The 18,875-nt window shown below is 54.5% G+C and overlaps 1 protein-coding gene across 2 annotated transcripts in view; it reads right to left on the bottom strand.

Moving 5' to 3' along the window:
- ZNF276 (zinc finger protein 276) overlaps positions 1-18,875 on the bottom strand; it is a 122,547-nt gene that overhangs the window by 68,206 nt on the left and 35,466 nt on the right. Inside the window, exons 1-4 of one of the 2 annotated variants that reach the window (XM_075325976.1) lie at positions 18,004-18,805; positions 17,587-17,896; positions 17,219-17,265; positions 3,728-4,147 (exon numbers count right to left, since the gene is read on the bottom strand). In XM_075325976.1, coding sequence (XP_075182091.1) covers positions 3,728-4,147; positions 17,219-17,265; positions 17,587-17,771 — 652 coding nt within the window. In that variant the 5' untranslated portion in view covers positions 17,772-17,896; positions 18,004-18,805. Of the gene's footprint in view, positions 1-3,727; positions 4,148-17,218; positions 17,266-17,586; positions 17,897-18,003; positions 18,806-18,875 lie in introns of those variants that run through there. The other variant, XM_075325975.1, reaches the window with a different exon arrangement.

Genomic DNA, 18,875 nt, shown 5'->3' with positions numbered 1-18,875 from the left:
TGTCTGCCAGTTCCCCATTGGCTGATATCACGCCTGGGGCATTTCCCAATGTCCTGCTCCCATAAAAAGGGTGTGCCGGCATCGTCCACATGCGGAGACACCATTTTTATGGTTGCCATATTTATCGGAAATATGGCTTGCGAGATATGAACCATTTTTTACTGGAGTCGTTCTGTCTGGCTATTTCCATAGCCTGGCTAATGAGATACAACTCTTGTTACAGGGTGACGGCAGGGAGTCATCCTGTGTCCATTGTTCCCACACCACCTCATTTCCATATCACAGGACATGGCCATGGGATTTGTTGCTAAACCAGTTGTGTGAAGGAAAGGGGGGGTGACACCAGGAGAGGGCTTCCTGACATACTTGAATATCATGATTTATCGTCATCTCTCCGGATTTACCTCACATAGATGTTGTCGTGTGTAGTTACCAAGTGTTTGTGTAGGCGCTGTACATGTTCTGGGTGTTGTCTGGGTGTGACAGGGGGTGAGAGCGGAGTTGTGTGTGTGTTGCGTTTGTGGAGCGCTGTGTGTCTGTCGCGTTGTGTGTGTGTGTGTTGCGCGGTTTGTGTGGGTGTGGTGTGTTTTGGGGGGAGGTATGTTTTGTGCAATGTGTGTGTTGCATGATATGTGCGTATATTTATGTATGGCGCGGTGTTTGTGTGTTGGGTGTTGTGTGTGTGCAGCATTGTCTGTGTGTGTGGGTGTCTGTGTAGGGCGGTGTTTGTGGTTCCCAGTGTGTGTGTGGTGTGTTGGGGGAGGTGTGCACGTCCCATCGTGCTCCATCCGCCATGCTGCGCACCCCCCATCGTGCTCCATCCGCCATGCTGCGCACTCCCAAACGTGCTCCATCCGCCATGCTGCGCACTCCCAAACGTGCTCCATCCGCCATGCTGCGCACTCCCAAACGTGCTCCATCCGCCATGCTGCGCACTCCCAAACGTGGTCCATCCGCCATGCTGCGCACTCCCAAACATGCTCCATCCCCCATGCTGCGCACTCCTCATCGTGCTCCATCCCCCATGCTGCGCACCCCCCATCGTGCACCATCCCCCATGCTGCACCAGCATCAGCCTCTCTGCCCTCAGCATCAGCCTCTCTCCTCCCAGCATCAGCCTCTCTCCTCCCAGCATCAGCCTCTCTCCTCCCAGCATCAGCCTCCCTCTCCCAGCCTTCCCCAGGATCAGCCTCTCTCCTCCCAGCCTCCGTCCTCCCAGCATCAGCTTTCCCCTCCCAGCCTCCCTCAGCATCAGCCTTCCCCAGCATCAGCCTCTCTCCTCCCAGCCTCAGCCTCTCTCCTTCCAGCCTCCCCCAGCATCAGCCTCTCTCCTTCCAGCCTCCCTCAGCATCAGCCTCCCCTTCCCAGCCTTCCCCAGGATCAGCCTCTCTCCTCCCAGCCTCTCCCTCCCAGCCTCCCTCAGCATCAGCCTCCCCAAGCATCAGCCTCCACCAGCATCAGCCTCTCTCCTTCCAGCCTCCCCCAGCATCAGCCTCCCCAAGCATCAGCCTCCCTCGTCCCAGCCTCCCCCAGCATCAGCCTCCCCCTCCCAGCCTCCCCCAGCATCAGCCTCTCTCCTCCCAGCATCAGCCTCTCTCCTCCCAGCATCAGCCTCTCCTCTCTGTCCCCAGCATCAGCCTCTCTCCTCCCAGCGTTCCCCAGCATCAGCCTCTGTCCTCCCAGCCTCCCCCAGCATCAGCCTCTCTTCTTCCAGCCTCCCCCAGCATCAGCCTCTCTCTTTCCAGCCTCTCCCAGCATCAGCCTCCCTCTCCCAGCCTTCCCCAGGATCAGCCTCTCTCCTCCCAGCCTCCGTCCTCCCAGCCTTCCCCAGCATCAGCTTTCCCCTCCCAGCCTCCCTCAGCATCAGCCTTCCCCAGCATCAGCCTCTCTCCTCCCAGCCTCGGCCTCTCTCCTTCCAGCCTCCCGCAGCATCAGCCTCTCTCCTTCCAGCCTTCCTCAGCATCAGCCTCTCTCTCCCAGCCTTCCCCAGGATCAGCCTCTCCTCCCAGCCTCCTTCCTCCCAGCCTTACCCAGCATCAGCTTTCCCCTCCCAGCCTCCCTCAGCATCAGCCTCTCTCCTCCCAGCCTCAGCCTCTCTCCTTCCAGCCTCCCCCAGCATCAGCCTCTCTCCTTCCAGCCTCCCTCAGCATCAGCCTCCCCTTCCCAGCCTTCCCCAGGATCAGCCTCTCTCCTCCCAGCCTCCTTCCTCCCAGCCTCCTCCTCCCAGCCTCCTCCTCCCAGCCTCCTCCTCCCAGCCTCCTCCTCCCAGCCTCCTCCTCCCAGCCTCCTCCTCCCAGCCACCTCCTCCTCACAGCCTCCTTCAGCATCAGCCTTCTCCTCCCAGTCTCCCCCAGCATCAGCCTCCCCCTCCCAGCCTTCCCCAAGATCAGCCTCTCTGCTCCCAGCCTCCTCCAGCACGCCGTGCTCCTCTGCCGACACTCACACACACGATCGCATACACTCACACACACCCGATCCCGACACACACACACACCCGATCGCATACACTCACACACACAGACACTGACGATATCGCAGATACGCGCTCACATTCACAACATCCGGAGATACCACATGCTTCTGGCCATGTGATCCTCCGTCAGGTCCTCGAAGGTCACAACAGCACAGTATCGAGGCCGAGAAGCAAGCGATATCGCCGGATGCTGGGAGTGTGTGGATGCGATGTGTGTGTGAGGTGTGTGTGAGGTGTGTGTGAGAGTGAGTGTGATCTGATGTGTGTGTATGTGTGTGTGCTGTTATGTGTGTGCGTGTGGATCTTCCGCCGCTGCAGGACCTTGACGTGCTGGTAACTATGCTAGGATGGTTACCAGCGCATCACGTCCCCCACTCGCACGGGAGCCCACACCAGCATACGGCGGCAAGGCCAGCAATGCGAGGGTAAGTGTCGGCTGGGTTGGCGGCGTACGCTGATGTGGGCTCCCGTGGGGGGGTTGTACAGTACTCACCTGGGAGCCGTGACCGTGTCAGTTCGGGGAATGCGCGGGGGGGGGCAGAGCTAACGTCCATTGCGTGAGGGGGGCGGGGCGTGGCGTGGCCGAGTTGCCAATGCCTGCAGGGTGCCGGGGCGAGAGGCCAATCCGTGTGGGGGCGCAGCCTGGGCGAGCGGCCAATCGGTGTGGGGGGGGCGGGGCCATGGCGAGCCCAGCGGCCAATCAGCTTTGTGTCACCGTAAGGACACAATGTCACCGGAAGGACACAATTTTGAAGCAAGACAGACAGACAGACGCAATATATATATATATATATATATATATATATATATATATATATATATATATATATATATATATATATATATATATATATATATATATGTATGTATGTATGTATGTATGTATGTATGTATGTATGTATGTATGTATGTATGTGTGTGTGTGTGTGTGTGTGTGTGTGTGTGTGTGTGTGTATATAATATATATTATATATATATATATATATATATATATATATATATATATATATATATATATATATATATATATATATATATATATATATATATATATATATATATATACACACACACACACATATATACACACACACACATTACATGTATACATACATACACATATACATACACATACACACATACATACATACATACATACATACATATATATATATTTTCATCTCCATAAAGATTAATTGATGAGACATGTAAATTATCAGCGGTGTAAACCGTGATCAGCCCTGATTATCTTACCCTGCACTGCTTTTATCTCAGGACACGTGGCCATGGGGGTCTCCAGGGGCAGCGCGGGGCACCTGATCTGCACCGGAGGGGAACCTGCCCTTCCAATATCAGCGATGGCCGGGGTGGCGTCCGTCCTGTCCGGCAGGGGGTGTCCCAAGGTGGCAGTGTCTGCAGCTCTTCTTACAGTATGGAGCCCGTTTCCACTTTGTGCCTTTGGATTTTCAGTATTTTGCGACACTTCTGTGAGGTCAGAGTCTGTGTCCATGATGTAATCGTGCCCCTCGGCACATCCCCACAGTGCCCGAATGACGCCACAGTATTGTGCGGAGAGCACTCGCTGCAAGCTGGGTACGGAGGGGCATCGGCCTGCATGGCTGTGGGTCCAGTGTACAAGACCGGTCAGGCACTCGGGGCTGGAGGTGATCAAATCTGGAAACAAAGAAAATATGAAAATATGAAAAGAAGGGAATTTTGTTTATTTACCGTAAATTCCTTTTCTTCTAGCTCCTATTGGGAGACCCAGACAATTGGGTGTATAGCTTCTGCCTCCGGAGGCCACACAAAGTATTACACTTTTTAAAGTGTAACCCCTCCCCTCTGCCTATACACCCTCCCGTGCATCACGGGCTCCTCAGTTTTGGTGCAAAAGCAGGAAGGAGAAAACTTATAAATTGGTCTAGGGTAAATTCAATCCGAAGGATGTTCGGAGAACTGAAACCATGAACCAAAAGAACAATTGAACATGAACAACATGTGTACACAAAAGAACAACAGCCCGAAAGGAACAGGGGCGGGTGCTGGGTCTCCCAATAGGAGCTAGAAGAAAAGGAATTTACGGTAAGTAAACAAAATTCCCTTCTTCTTTGTCGCTCCATTGGGAGACCCAGACAATTGGGACGTCCAAAAGCAGTCCCTGGGTGGGTAAAAGAATACCTCAATAAAAGGAGCCGAAAACGGCCCCCTCTTACAGGTGGGCAACCGCCGCCTGGAGGACTCGCCTACCTAGGCTGGCATCTGCCGAAGCATAGGCATGCACCTGATAGTGTTTCGTGAAAGTGTGCAGACTAGACCACGTAGCTGCCTGACACACCTGCTGAGCCGTCGCCCGGTGCCGCAATGCCCAGGACGCACCCACGGCTCTGGTAGAATGGGCTTTCAGCCCTGAAGGAAGCGGAAGCCCAGAAGTACGGTAGGCCTCGAGAATCGGTTCCTTGATCCACCGAGCCAAGGTTGACTTGGAAGCCTGCGAGCCCTTACGCTGGCCAGCGACAAGGACAAAGAGCGCATCTGAACGACGCAGGGGCGCCGTGCGAGACACGTAGAGCCGGAGTGCTCTCACAAGATCCAAAGAGTGCAAATCCCTTTCACACTGGTGAATTGGATTAGGGCAAAATGAAGGCAAGGAGATATCCTGATTGAGATGAAACGGGGATACCACCTTAGGGAGAAATTCCAGGACCGGACGCAGAACAGCGTGACAGCGCTGACAGCTCAGACACTCTCCGAAGTGATGTGACTGCCACTAGGAAGGCCACCTTCTGCGAAAGACGTGATAGAGAGACATCCCGCAGCGGCTCGAAAGGTGGTTTCTGAAGAGCCGTTAGCACCCTGTTAAGATCCCAGGGTTCCAGCGGACGTTTGTAAGGTGGGACTATGTGGCAAACTCCCTGCAGGAACGTGCGGACGCCTGGCTAGACGCTTTTGAAAAAACACGGAAAGCGCCGATACTTGGCCCTTGAGAGAGCCGAGTGACAAACCCTTGTCCATTCCAGATTGAAGGAATGAAAGAAAGGTGGGTAAGGCAAACGGCCATGGAGGAAAACCGTTATTAGCGCACCAGGATAGGAAGATTTGCCAAGACCTGTAATAGATCTTGGCGGACGTTGGTTTCCTGGCCTGTCTCATGGTGGCAATGACATCCTGAGATAATCCTGAAGACGCTAGGAGCCAGGACTCAATGGCCACACAGTCAGGTTGAGGGCCACAGAATTCAGATGGAAAAACGGGCCTTGTGACAGCAAGTCTGGGCGATCTGGAAGCGCCCACGGTTGACCCACCGTGAGATGCCACAGATCCGGACACCACGACCGCCTCGGCCAGTCTGGAGCGACGAGAATAGCGCGACGGCAGTCGGACCTGATCTTGCGTAGCATCGCCAGAGGAGGAAACACATAAGGCAGTCGAAACTGCGACCAATCCTGGACTAACGCGTCCGCCGCCAGAGCTCTGTGATCCTGAGACCGTGCCATGAATGCCGGGACCTTGTTGTTGTGCCGTGATGCCATGAGATCGACGTCCGGCGTTCCCCAGCGGCGACAGATCTCTCGAAACACGTCTGGGTGCAGAGACCATTCCCCCGCGTCCATGCCCTGACGACTGAGAAAATCTGCTTCCCAGTTTTCTACGCCCAGGATGTGAACTGCGGAGATGGTGGAGGCTGTGGCTTCCACCCACTGCAGAATCCGTCGGACTTCTTGGAAGGCTAGACGACTGCGAGTGCCGCCTTGGTGGTTGATGTAGGCGACGGCAGTGGCGTTGTCCGACTGGATACGGATCTGCCTGCCCTCCAGCCACCGATGAAAAGCCAATAGGGCTAGATACACTGCCCTTATCTCCAGTATATTGATCTGAAGGGATGACTATCGGAGTCCAGGTTCCCTGAGCACTGTGGTGGAGAAAAACCGCTCCCCAACCTGACAGGCTCGTGTCCGTGGTGACCACAGCCCAGGTTGGGGGTAGGAAGGATTTTCCCTGCGACAGAGAATTGGGAAGGAGCCACCACTGAAGTGACGTCTTGGTTGCAAGGGAAAGAGAGACGTTCCTGTCGAGGGAAGCCGCACTCTTGTCCCATTTGCGGAGAATGTCCCATTGGAGTGGCCGAAGATGGAATTGCGCGAACGGGACTGCCTCTATAGCTGCCACCATCTTCTCCAGGAAGTGCATGAGGCGCCTTAAGGAGTGTGACTGACTCTGAAGAAGGGATTGCACCCCTGTCTGCAGCGAAAGCTGTTTGTCGCTCGGAAGCTTGACTAACGCTTGCTGGGTATGAAACTCCATCCCGAGGTACGTCAGTGATTGGGTCGGTGTCAACTTGGATTTCGGGAAGTTGATGATCCACCCGAACCGCTGGAGAGTCGCCAGAGCGACGGATAGACTTTGTTGACACGCCACCCGAGACGGGGCCCTGACTAGGAGATCGTCCAAGTAGGGAATCACCGAGTGGCCCTGAGAATGCAGGACCGCCACAACGGATGCCATGACTTTGGTGAAAACCCGTGGGGCTGTCGCCAAGCCGAAAGGCAATGCCACGAACTGAAGGTGTTCGTCCCCGATGGCGAAACGCAGGAAACGTTGATGTTCGGGTGCGATCGGTACATGGAGATAAGCATCCTTGATGTCGATCGATGCTAGGAAGTCTCCTTGTGACATCGAGGCGATGACCGAGCGGAGAGATTCCATCCGAAACCGTCTGGTTCTCACATGTCTGTTGAGTAGTTTGAGGTCCAGAACGGGACGGAATGACCCGTCATTTTTTGGCACCACGAACAAGTTGGAGTAAAATCCGCGACCACGTTCCTGAAGGGGAACGAGGATCACAACTCCTTCCATCTTTAGAGCGGCCACTGCCTGAAAAAGTGCGTCGGCCTGAGCGGGGGCCGGAGAGGTTCTGAAGAAACGAGCCGCAGGACGAGAGCTGAACTCTATCCTGTAACCATGAGACAGAATGTCTCTCACCCATCGGTCTTGCACATGTGGCCACCAGGCGTCGCCAAAGCGGGAGAGCCTGCCACCGACCGAGGATGCGGCCAGGGAAGGCCGAGAGTCATGAGGAAGCCGTCTTGGAGGCAGTGCCTCCTGCGGCCTTTTGCGGGCGTGACTTGGATCGCCACGCATAGGAGTTCCTCTGGCCTTTCTCCGGCCTGTTGGACGAAGAGGATTGGGACTTGGCGGAGGGACGAAAGGACCGAAATCTCGATTGGATTTTTCTCTGTTGAGGTCTCTTAGGTTTGGCCTGGGGTAAGGAGGAATCCTTTCCTTTGGATTCCTTAATAATCTCATCCAACCGTTCGCCAAACAAACGGTCGCCAGAAAACGGCAAACCGGTTAAGAACCTCTTGGAAGCCGAGTCTGCCTTCCATTCGCGCAGCCACATGGCCCTGCGGACTGCCACGGAGTTAGCAGATGCTACCACCGTACGGCTAGCGGAGTCCAGGACGGCGTTCATGGCGTAGGACGAAAAGGCTGATGCCTGAGAGGTCAAAGACGCAACTTGCGGAGCAGAATTACGTGTGACAGCATTAATCTCAGTCAGACAAGCCGAGATTGCTTGGAGAGCCCACACAGCCGCAAAGGCCGGGGCGAAAGACGCGCCCGTGGCCTCATAAATAGACTTCACTAAGAGCTCTGTCTCAGTGGCATCCTTCAGAGCGTCTGCAACAGACACCACGGACCTAGCCGCCAATCTGGAGACTGGCGGATCCACCTTGGGACAGTGTGCCCAGCCCTTAACGACTTCAGATGGGAAGGGGTAACGCGTGCCAGTGAGGCGTTTAGCAAAGCGCTTGTCCGGGACCGCTCTGGGCTTCTGGACAGCATCCCTGAAGTTAGAGTGATCAAAAAACGTATTGTGCGTACGTTTGGGGAACCGAAACTGGTGTTTCTCCTGCTGAGACGCAGACTCCTCTACAGGAGGAGGCGGGGGAGAGAGATCGAACACCTGGTTGATGGACGAGATAAGATCATTTACTAAGGCGTCCCCCTCAGGTGTATCAAGGTTAAGGGCGACGTCAGGGTCAGAGCCCTGAGCTGCGACGTCCGCCTCGTCCTCCAGAGAGTCCTCAAGCTGGGATCCCGAGCAGCGAGAGGAAGTCGGGGAAGAATCCCAGCGAGCCCGTTTAGCCGGTCTAGGACTGTGGTCCGGGCAGGAGTCCTCCGCCTGAGACCGAGGGGCCAACCTGGGAGCGCGCTGCGGCGCGGACCGAGAGGGGCCTGGAGGCGACGAGCTAACAGGGGCCGGGGCCTGTGAAAGGTCCGGTCTGGACTACAAAGCCTCAAGCAGCTTAGAAGACCATTTGTCCATAGACAGTGCAATGGATTGAGAAAGACTCAGAGTTTCTCAGCAAAAGAGGCAAACTCTGTCACTGCAGCCTGGTTAGGGGGAGCAAGGGGGTCTACATGAGCCGAGGGGCCCACCAATGTCCGAGGCTCCGGCTGAGCAAGCGAGGCAGGAGTCGAGCATTGCTCACAGTGAGGGTAGGTGGAACCCGCAGGTAACATAGCCCCACAAGAGGTACAGGCCGCGAAAAAAACCTGTGCCTTAGCAGCTTTGCTCCTTGTGGACGACATGCTGTTGTCTCCTAGGAGAGTGACCACTGAGGGTATATGGGAAATGGGTATACAGCCCGACCGAACAGATACATACATACATACATACATACATATATCTATCTATTCCGGCACCCTAGGGGGACCAGCACCGGGTGACCGGTGTGGCTTACCGACCGCTAACGAGCGGAGTGTGTCCTCCAGATTCCCTGCCTTGGAACCCCCGGAGCTGCAGAGCTGTTCACTGAGAAGCCTCCACCGGCAGAATGCCAGAAAATGGCTGCAGGAGCTCTCAGGGGAGGAGTGGAGCCGTGGGCGGCCCCAGCAAAGTGCGGGAATCTGGGGTCCCCACAGTGATCAGTGAGGGGGGGAGGAAGACATGCAGGATGCTCCAGCCCTCACATCCGACGTCATGTCGGTAATCCCGCCCTTACCCCTGACAGGCAGACCCGGGGGCGGGATTTTTGCGACTAGGCCGCGATGAAGCCGGGGACTAAATTTGACACCGCGCCCGACAAGCAGGCACGGTCGGCGCGGAAGTCCACCGGCCTCCTCAATTCAGCAGCTGCCGCGGCTTCCGGGAGGAAGGTGCGCTCCCTGCACAGTCCCCTATGGGGACACAGAGTAACTTTGAGTTGCAGGGCCCGGTCCCTGAGGTTGAAGAGGCTCCGGTCCGGCAGGTTCCCACAGGGGCTGCGGATGGAGCACGGTCCCAGCAGATGGATGACCGCTTAGGATCCCACTTCTCCCAGAGCCGCATAAGGGATGGTGAAGGAGACGGCATGTGGCTCCAGCCTCTGTACCCGCAATGGGTACTTCAACCTTAACAACACCGCCGACGTAGTGGGGTGAGAAGGGAACATGCCGGGGGCCCCGTGGGGGCCCTCTTTTCTTCCAACCGACATAACTAAGTATGAGAATGCATGAGTGGATGTGTGCCTCCTTCCACACAAAGCATAAAACTGAGGAGCCCGTGATCCACGGGAGGGTGTATAGGCAGAGGGGAGGGGTTACACTTTTTAAAGTGTAATACTTTGTGTGGCCTCCGGAGGCAGAAGCTATACACCCAATTGTCTGGGTCTCCCAATGGAGCGACAAAGAAAAGAAGGGAATTTTGTTACTTACCGTAAATTCCTTTTCTTCTAGCTCTTATTGGGAGACCCAGACGATTGGGTGTATAGCACTGCCTCCGGAGGCCACACAAAGCAATTACACTAAAAAGTGTAAGGCCCCTCCCCTTCTGGCTATACACCCCCAGTGGGATCACTGGCTCACCAGTTTTAGTGCAAAAGCAAGAAGGAGGAAAGCCAATAACTGGTTTAAACAAATTCTCTCCGAGTAACATCGGAGAACTGAAAACCGTTCAACATGAACAACATGTGTACCCGCAAACAAACCAACAATCCCGAAGGACAACAGGGCGGGTGCTGGGTCTCCCAATAAGAGCTAGAAGAAAAGGAATTTACGGTAAGTAACAAAATTCCCTTCTTCTTCGTCGCTCTATTGGGAGACCCAGACGATTGGGACGTCCAAAAGCTGTCCCTGGGTGGGTAAAGAAATACCTCATGTTAGAGCTGCAAGACAGCCCTCCCCTACGGGGAGGCAACTGCCGCCTGCAGGACTCTTCTACCTAGGCTGGCGTCCGCCGAAGCATAGGTATGCACCTGATAATGTTTGGTGAAAGTGTGCAGACTCGACCAGGTAGCTGCCTGGCACACCTGTTGAGCCGTAGCCTGGTGTCGTAATGCCCAGGATGCACCCACGGCTCTGGTAGAATGGGCCTTCAGCCCTGATGGAACCGGAAGCCCAGCAGAACGGTAGGCTTCAAGAATTGGTTCTTTGATCCATCGAGCCAGGGTGGCTTTAGAAGCCTGCGACCCTTTGCGCTTACCAGCGACAAGGACAAAGAGTGCATCCGAACGGCGCAAGGGCGCCGTGCGGGAAATGTAGATTCTGAGTGCTCTCACCAGATCTAACAAATGTAAATCCTTCTCATACCGATGAACTGCATGAGGACAAAACGAAGGCAAAGAGATATCCTGATTAAGATGAAACGAGGATACCACCTTCGGGAGAAACTCCTGAATAGGACGCAGCACAACCTTGTCCTGGTGGAAGACCAGGAAGGGAGCCTTGGATGATAGTGCTGCCAGCTCAGACACTCTCCGAAGAGATGTGATCGCTACCAGAAAAGCCACTTTCTGTGATAGTCTAGAAAGTGAAACCTCCTTCAGAGGCTCGAAGGGCGGCTTCTGGAGGGCAACTAGTACCCTGTTCAGATCCCATGGATCTAACGGCCGCTTGTACGGGGGTACGATATGGCAAACCCCCTGTAGGAACGTGCGCACCTTAGGAAGGCGTGCCAAACGCCTCTGAAAAAAGACGGATAGCGCCGAAACCTGACCTTTAAGGGAGCGGAGCGACAAACCTTTTTCTAACCCAGATTGCAGGAAAGAAAGAAAGGTAGGCAATGCAAATGGCCAGGGAGACACTCCCTGAGCAGAGCACCAGGATAAAAATATCCTCCACGTTCTGTGGTAGATCTTAGCGGACGTGGGCTTCCTAGCCTGTCTCATGGTGGCAACGACACCTTGGGACAATCCTGAAGACGTTAGGATCCAAGATTCAATGGCCACACAGTCAGGTTCAGGGCCGCAGAATTCCGATGGAAAAACGGCCCTTGGGACAGTAAGTCTGGTCGGTGCGGGAGTGCCCACGGTTGGCCGACCGTGAGCTGCCACAGATCCGGATACCACGCCCTCCTCGGCCAGTCTGGGGCGACAAGTATGACGCGGCTGCAATCGGATCTGATCTTGCGTAGCACTCTGGGCAAGAGTGCCAGAGGTGGAAACACATAAGGGAGCCGGAACTGCGACCAATCTTGCACTAGGGCGTCTGCCGCCTGCGCTCTTTGATCGCGAGACCGTGCCATGAAGGTTGGGAACTTGTTGTTGTGCCGTGACGCCATTAGGTCGACGTCCGGCACCCCCCAGCGGCGACAGATTTCCTGAAACACGTCTGGGTGAAGGGACCATTCCCCTGCGTCCATGCCCTGGCGACTGAGGAAGTCTGCTTCCCAGTTTTCTACGCCGGGGATGTGAACCGCGGATATGGTGGAGGCCGTGGCTTCCACCCACATCAGAATCCGCCGGACTTCCTAGAAGGCTTGCCGACTGCGTGTCCCCCCTTGGTGGTTGATGTATGCCACCGCTGTGGAGTTGTCCGACTGAATTCGGATCTGCCTTCCTTCCAGCCACTGCTGGAAGGCTAGTAGGGCAAGATACACTGCTCTGATTTCCAGAACATTGATCTGAAGGGTGGACTCCTGCTGAGACCACGTACCCTGAGCCCTGTGGTGGAGAAAGACTGCTCCCCACCCTGACAGACTCGCATCTGTCGTGACCACCGCCCAAGACGGTGGTAGGAAGGATCTTCCCTGTGATAATGAGGTGGGAAGAAGCCACCACTGCAGAGAGTCTTTGGCCGTCTGGGAAAGGGAGACTTTCCTGTCCAGGGATGTTGACTTCCCGTCCCATTGGCGGAGAATGTCCCATTGAAGTGGACGCAGATGAAACTGCGCAAACGGAACCGCCTCTATTGCCGCCACCATCTTCCCGAGGAAGTGCATGAGGCGTCTTAAGGAGTGCGGCTGACTTTGAAGGAGAGCCTGCACCCCAGTCTGTAGAGACCGCTGCTTGTCCAGCGGAAGCTTCACTATCGCTGATAGAGTATGAAACTCCATGCCAAGATACGTTAGTGATTGGGTCGGTGACAGATTTGACTTTGGGAAGTTGATGATCCACCCGAACGCCTGGAGAGTCTCCAGTGCAACATTCAGGCTGAGTTGGCATGCCTCTTGAGAGGGTGCCTTGACCAGTAGATCGTCCAAGTAAGGGATCACAGAGTGTCCGTGAGAGTGCAAGACTGCTACCACTGCCGCCATGATCTTGGTGAACACCCGAGGGGCTGTCGCCAGACCAAATGGCAGAGCTACGAACTGAAGATGGTCGTCTCCTATCACGAAGCGTAGAAAGCATTGGTGCTCTGTAGCAATCGGCACGTGGAGATAAGCATCTTTGATGTCTATTGATGCTAGGAAATCTCCTTGAGACATTGAGGCAATGACTGAGCGGAGGGATTCCATCCGGAACCGCCTGGCGTTCACATGCTTGTTGAGCAGTTTTAGGTCCAGAACAGGACGGAAGGAGCCGTCCTTTTTTGGAACCACAAAGAGATTGGAGTAAAATCCTCGCCCCCGTTCGTGAGGGGGGACAGGGATCACGACTCCTTCTGCTCTTAGAGAGTCCACCGCCTGCAGCAGGGCATCTGCTCGGTTGGGGTGTGGGGAGGTTCTGAAGAACCGAAGTGGAGGCCGAGAACTGAACTCGATTCTGTACCCGCGAGACAGAATGTCTGTTACCCACCGGTCTTTGACCTGTGACAGCCAAATGTCGCAAAAGCGGGAGAGCCTGCCACCGACCGAGGATGCGGAGGGAGGAGGCCGAAAGTCATGAGGTAGCCGCTTTGGAAGCGGTTCCTCCATTTGTTTTCCTGGGGCGTGAGTGAGCCCGCCAGGAATCTGAGCTCCCTTGTTCTTTCTGAGTCCTTTTGGACGAGGAGAATTGGGCCTTGCCCGAGCCTCGAAAGGACCGAAACCTCGACTGCCACTTTTTCTGTTGAGGTTTACTTGCTCTGGGCTGTGGTAAGGAAGAGTCCTTACCCTTGGACTGTTTTATGATTTCAGCCAATGGCTCACCAAACAGTCTGTCTCTAGATAATGGCAAGCTGGTTAAGCATTTTTTGGAACCAGCATCTGCTTTCCAGTCCTTTAACCACAAGGCTCTGCGCAAAACCACAGAATTGGCGGACGCCATAGCGGTACGGCTCGTAGATTCTAGGACAGCATTGATAGCATAGGTCGCAAACGCAGACATTTGCGAAGTTAGGGACGCCACTTGCGGCACAGCTGGATGTATGAAAGCATCCACCTGTGCTAAACCAGCTGAAATAGCTTGGAGTGCCCACACGGCCGCGAATGCTGGAGAAAACGACGCGCCGATAGATTCATAGACAGATTTCAACCAAAGGTCCATCTGTCTGTCGTTGGCATCTTTAAGTGAAGCGCCATCCTCTACTGCAACTATGGATCTAGCCGCAAGCCTGGAAATTGGGGGATCCACCTTTGGACACTGGGTCCAGCGTTTGGCTACCTCAGAGGGAAAAGGATAACGGGTATCCTTAGAACGTTTAGAGAAACGCTTGTCTGGATGAGCGTCGTGTTTCTGGATCGATTCTCTGAAGTCAGAGTGGTCCAAAAAAGCACTTAATTTACGCTTGGGATATAGGAAATGGAACTTCTCCTGCTGTGCAGCTGCCTCCTCTGCAGAAGGGGCTGGGGGAGAAATATCCAACAGCCTATTAATTGCCGATATAAGGTCATTAACCATGGCGTCACCATCAGGGGCATCCAGATTGAGAGGGGCCTCAGGATTAGACTCCTGGTCACCGTCCTCAGTCTCATCACAGAGAGACTCTTGTCGCTGAGACCCTGAACAGTGTGAAGACGTGGAGGGTCTTTCCCAGCGAGCTCGCTTAGGCTGCCTGGGACTGTCATCTGAGTCAGAGACTTCAGCCTGTGATGCTTGAGACCCCCCTGAAGTACGGATTAGTTCCAACTGAGGGGGACCGGAGAGCATAGACACAGCAGTGTCCATGGTCTGAGCAACTGGCCTGGACTGCAAGGTCTCCAGGATTTTTGCCATAGTCACAGACATTTTATCAGCAAAAACTGCAAAGTCTGTCCCCGTCACCGGGGCAGGGTTCACAGGCGCCTCTGCCTGGGCTACCACCACAATAGGCTCTGGCTGACGAAGTGCCACTGGGACTGAACATTGCACACAATGAGAGTCGTTGGAGCCTGCTGGTAGATTAGCCCCACATGCAGTACAAACAGTGTACACAGCCTGTGCCTTGGCACCCTTGCGTTTTGCGGATGACATGTTGCTGCCTCCTCAGAGCAGTACAGGGTGTCCAGCCAAGAAGCGACCTTACAGTGCACTATATAAATATATATATATATATGGTACCAAGAAAAAAGTACACTAATATAACACTGAGGCACTAGAGGGGCCAGCACTACTGTGCTGCTTACCGCCCGCTTAGGAGCGGTGTGTGGACGCCAGATCTCCCAGAGCCTGCTGCCTTTCCCCAGCCAGACCGCATGTGTAATGGCTGCCGGCGTCCTTGTGGAGAGGGGGGGCGGGCCCTGGGCGTACACCGACGAAGAGCGGGAAGCCTGCTTCCCCCTGTGCCTAGTGAGAGGGCTGGAGCATGTAAATAAAGCTCCAGCCCTCGGCGCTGTTAATTGAGCAGCGTCTCTCCCCTACCCTGATTGACAGGGTGGGGGCGGGAACGAAGCGGCACTAGGCCGCAGAAGCCGGGGGCTAAAGTTAGAAGCGCCGCCGCCGTAAAAGCGCGGTCGGCGCAAAGTCCCCGGCGCACTACAAGTCGCAGCTGCGCCGCCGCTCCAGGAGCGGTCGGCGCAGTAGTTCCCAACATGAAACGTCACTCAGCAAAGCTGCAGTGACCTAACCCCGGCGCACAGCGCTACTGTCCCCGGCGCACTATAACGCTCAGCAAGCCTGAGCGTGTCCGTGCCTGCCGGGGACACAGAGTACCTGAAAGTTGCAGGGCCTTGTCCCTGAACGGCACTCCCGCTCCAAATCCAGCAGGTTCTATGGGTCTGTGGATGGAGCCCGGCCCCAGGGCTTGGGGGCCGGCAAGATCCCACTTCCACAGAGCCCTCCAGGGGATGTGGAAGGAAAACAGCATGTGGGCTCCAGCCTCTGTACCAGCAATAGGTACCTCAACCTTACAAGCACCACCGCGGGTGAGAAGGGAGCATGCTGGGGGCCCCATATGGGCCCTCTTTTCTTCCATCCGATATAGCCAGCAGCTACTGCTGACTACAAACAGTGGAGCTATGCGTGGATGTCTGACCTCCTTCGCACAAAGCAGAAAACTGGTGAGCCAGTGATCCCACTGGGGGTGTATAGCCAGAAGGGGAGGGGCCTTACACTTTTTAGTGTAATTGCTTTGTGTGGCCTCCGGAGGCAGTGCTATACACCCAATCGTCTGGGTCTCCCAATAGAGCGACGAAGAAAGGGAATTTTGTTTACTTACCGTAAATTCCTTTTCTTCTAGCTCCTATTGGGAGACCCAGACAATTGGGTGTATAGCTTCTGCCTCTGGAGGCCACACAAAGTATTACACTTTAAAAAGTGTAACCCCTCCCCTCTTCCTATACACCCTCCCGTGGATCACGGGCTCCTCAGTTTTGGTGCAAAAGCAGGAAGGAGAAAACTTATAAATTGGTCTAGGGTAAATTCAATCCGAAGGATGTTCAGAGAACTGAAGACCATGAACCAAAAGAACAAATCAACATGAACAACATGTGTACACAAAAGAACAACCAGCCCGAAGGGCACAGGGGCGGGTGCTGGGTCTCCCAATAGGAGCTAGAAGAAAAGGAATTTACGGTAAGTAAACAAAATTCCCTTTTTCTTTGTCGCTCCATTGGGAGACCCAGACAATTGGGACGTCCAAGAGCAGTCCCTGGGTGGGTAAAAGAATACCTCAAAGAGAGCCGAAAACAGCCCCCTCTTACAGGTGGGCAACCGCCGCCTGGAGGACTCGCCTACCTAGACTGGCGTCTGCCGAAGCATAGGTATGCACTTGATAGTGCTTCGTGAAAGTGTGCAAACTAGACCACGTAGCTGCCTGACACACCTGCTGAGCCGTCGCCCGGTGCCGCAATGCCCAGGACGCACCCACGGCTCTGGTAGAATGGGCTTTCAACCCTGAAGGGAGCGGAAGCCCAGAAGAACGGTAGGCCTCGAGAATCGGTTCCTTGATCCACCGAGCCAGGGTTGACTTGGTCCACACAAAGCATAAAACTGAGGAGCCTGTGATCCACGGGAGGGTGTATAGGCAGAGGGGAGGGGTTACACTTTTTTAAAGTGTAATACTTTGTGTGGCCTCCGGAGGCAGAAGCTATACACCCAATTGTCTGGGTCTCCCAATGGAGCAACAAAGAAAAACAAATCTCTCTCTGGTCCTACAATGTATGTGACTGTAGCAAACCCTGAGCTGTGAAAAGCAAGAAATCCTCCTTACCTGCGCAGGGCCCGGAGGTCACATTGTCAGGACTGTGCACTTTACCACTGAAATGCAAAAAAGGATCAAAAAGTCAGAAAATCGCTGACCCCACAACTGCGCATATATATATATAAAAATATAACACACGGGGGGGCTTCAGCTGCCATGAAAGCCCCATAATTGCACCCCGAGGTTGGTGATGCTGTGACATAAGACCTCCGATGTCTCGGTCACTATTGGTAAATGGCCGAGATGAGAGACATCTCTGATCCGGGACATTGCAGAATGTCATATGGCACAGCATAGAGCCAGAGCCATAAATGGACACTAAGGGGTTGTAAACTTGTGCTGCATACCATGTACATGGTTTACCTTACTGCACCCACCCTGTGGCGTTGCTGTGCGGAGCGGCTGGGGAGACGTTCACCCTCTGCATGAAGCTGCGTAGCACGCTGCGGCACTTGTAGAACTGGGCATGGCAGTCCTTGCACACGAACTGTGGCAGCCGGGGGTCCTGCCGTACCGAGACGCCAACCAGCTGCTGGAAATCGGCGAAGAAAACATGGTCCATCCGCCGCTGCCGCTCCGCGCTCCGGCCAGCGACCGGCACCTTACCGAAGACCTGGCGCAGGCTGCGGGAGGAGAACTTCCCATGGCACAGCCGGCAGTGACCGCTGCTCAACCTCTGGACCAAGCCTGAAAGGAACAAAGACGGGGAAGAGAAGGACATTATATCCACAACCTAAGGGGGGACATCCGCACAACATCTCACAGCCACAAAAAAGACAATTTTGTTTACTTACCTTAAATTCTTTTTCTTATAGTTCCGTATTGGGAGACCCAGACCATGGGTGTATAGCTTCTGCCTCCGGAGGACACACATAGTACTACACTTAAAAGTGTAGCTCCTCCCTCCTAGCATATACACCCCCTGGTGAGCCAGTCCCAGCCAGTTTAGTGCAAAAGCTGAAGGAGAATAGCCACCCACAAGTAGAACCGAGTAAGAACCGGAACAACCGGAAACTCTGTCCACAACAACAGCCGGTGTAAACACGCGGAACAAGGAAATTGCCAACAGGCAACAGGGAGGGTGCTGGGTCTCCCAAGACGGAACTATAAGAAAAAGAATTTACGGTAAGTAAACAAAATTCTCTTTTTCTTTATCGTTCCTTTGGGAGACCCAGACCTTGGGACGTTCCAAAGCTGTCCCTGGGTGGGAATAAACAGAAAAACTAAGAAGTAGGCAGAACCTAACTTCACAAATGGGCGACCGCCGCCTGAAGGATGCGTCTGCCCAAGCTCGCATCTGCCGAAGCATGATCATGCACTTTGTAGTGCTTCGAGAAGGTATGCAGGCTAGCCCAAGTGGCAGCCTGACAGACTTGTTGAGCCGTAGCCTGGTGCCTAAAAGCCCAAGAGGCACCGACAGCTCTGGTCGAGTGTGCTTTGATCCCCGGCGGGGGAGGCGCCTGCGTACTCTGGTAGGCGTCCGAAATGGTCGACCTAATCCAACGGGCTAAGGTCGGCTTAGAAGCAGAGAGACCCTTGCGCCGACCTGTGGTTAGCACAAAAAGAGAGGTGCACCGCCTAAGAACAGCGGTGCGAGACACATAGATCCGGAGAGCACGCACCAGATCTAGAGTATGTAGAGCTTTTTCAAAGCGATGAACAGGGG

Source organism: Anomaloglossus baeobatrachus, chromosome 10, assembly GCF_048569485.1.
Source record: "Anomaloglossus baeobatrachus isolate aAnoBae1 chromosome 10, aAnoBae1.hap1, whole genome shotgun sequence".
NCBI lineage: Eukaryota > Metazoa > Chordata > Amphibia > Anura > Aromobatidae > Anomaloglossus > Anomaloglossus baeobatrachus.
Note: the sequence above shows the minus strand (reverse complement) of the source record. Positions and strands in the feature narration are given on the sequence as shown.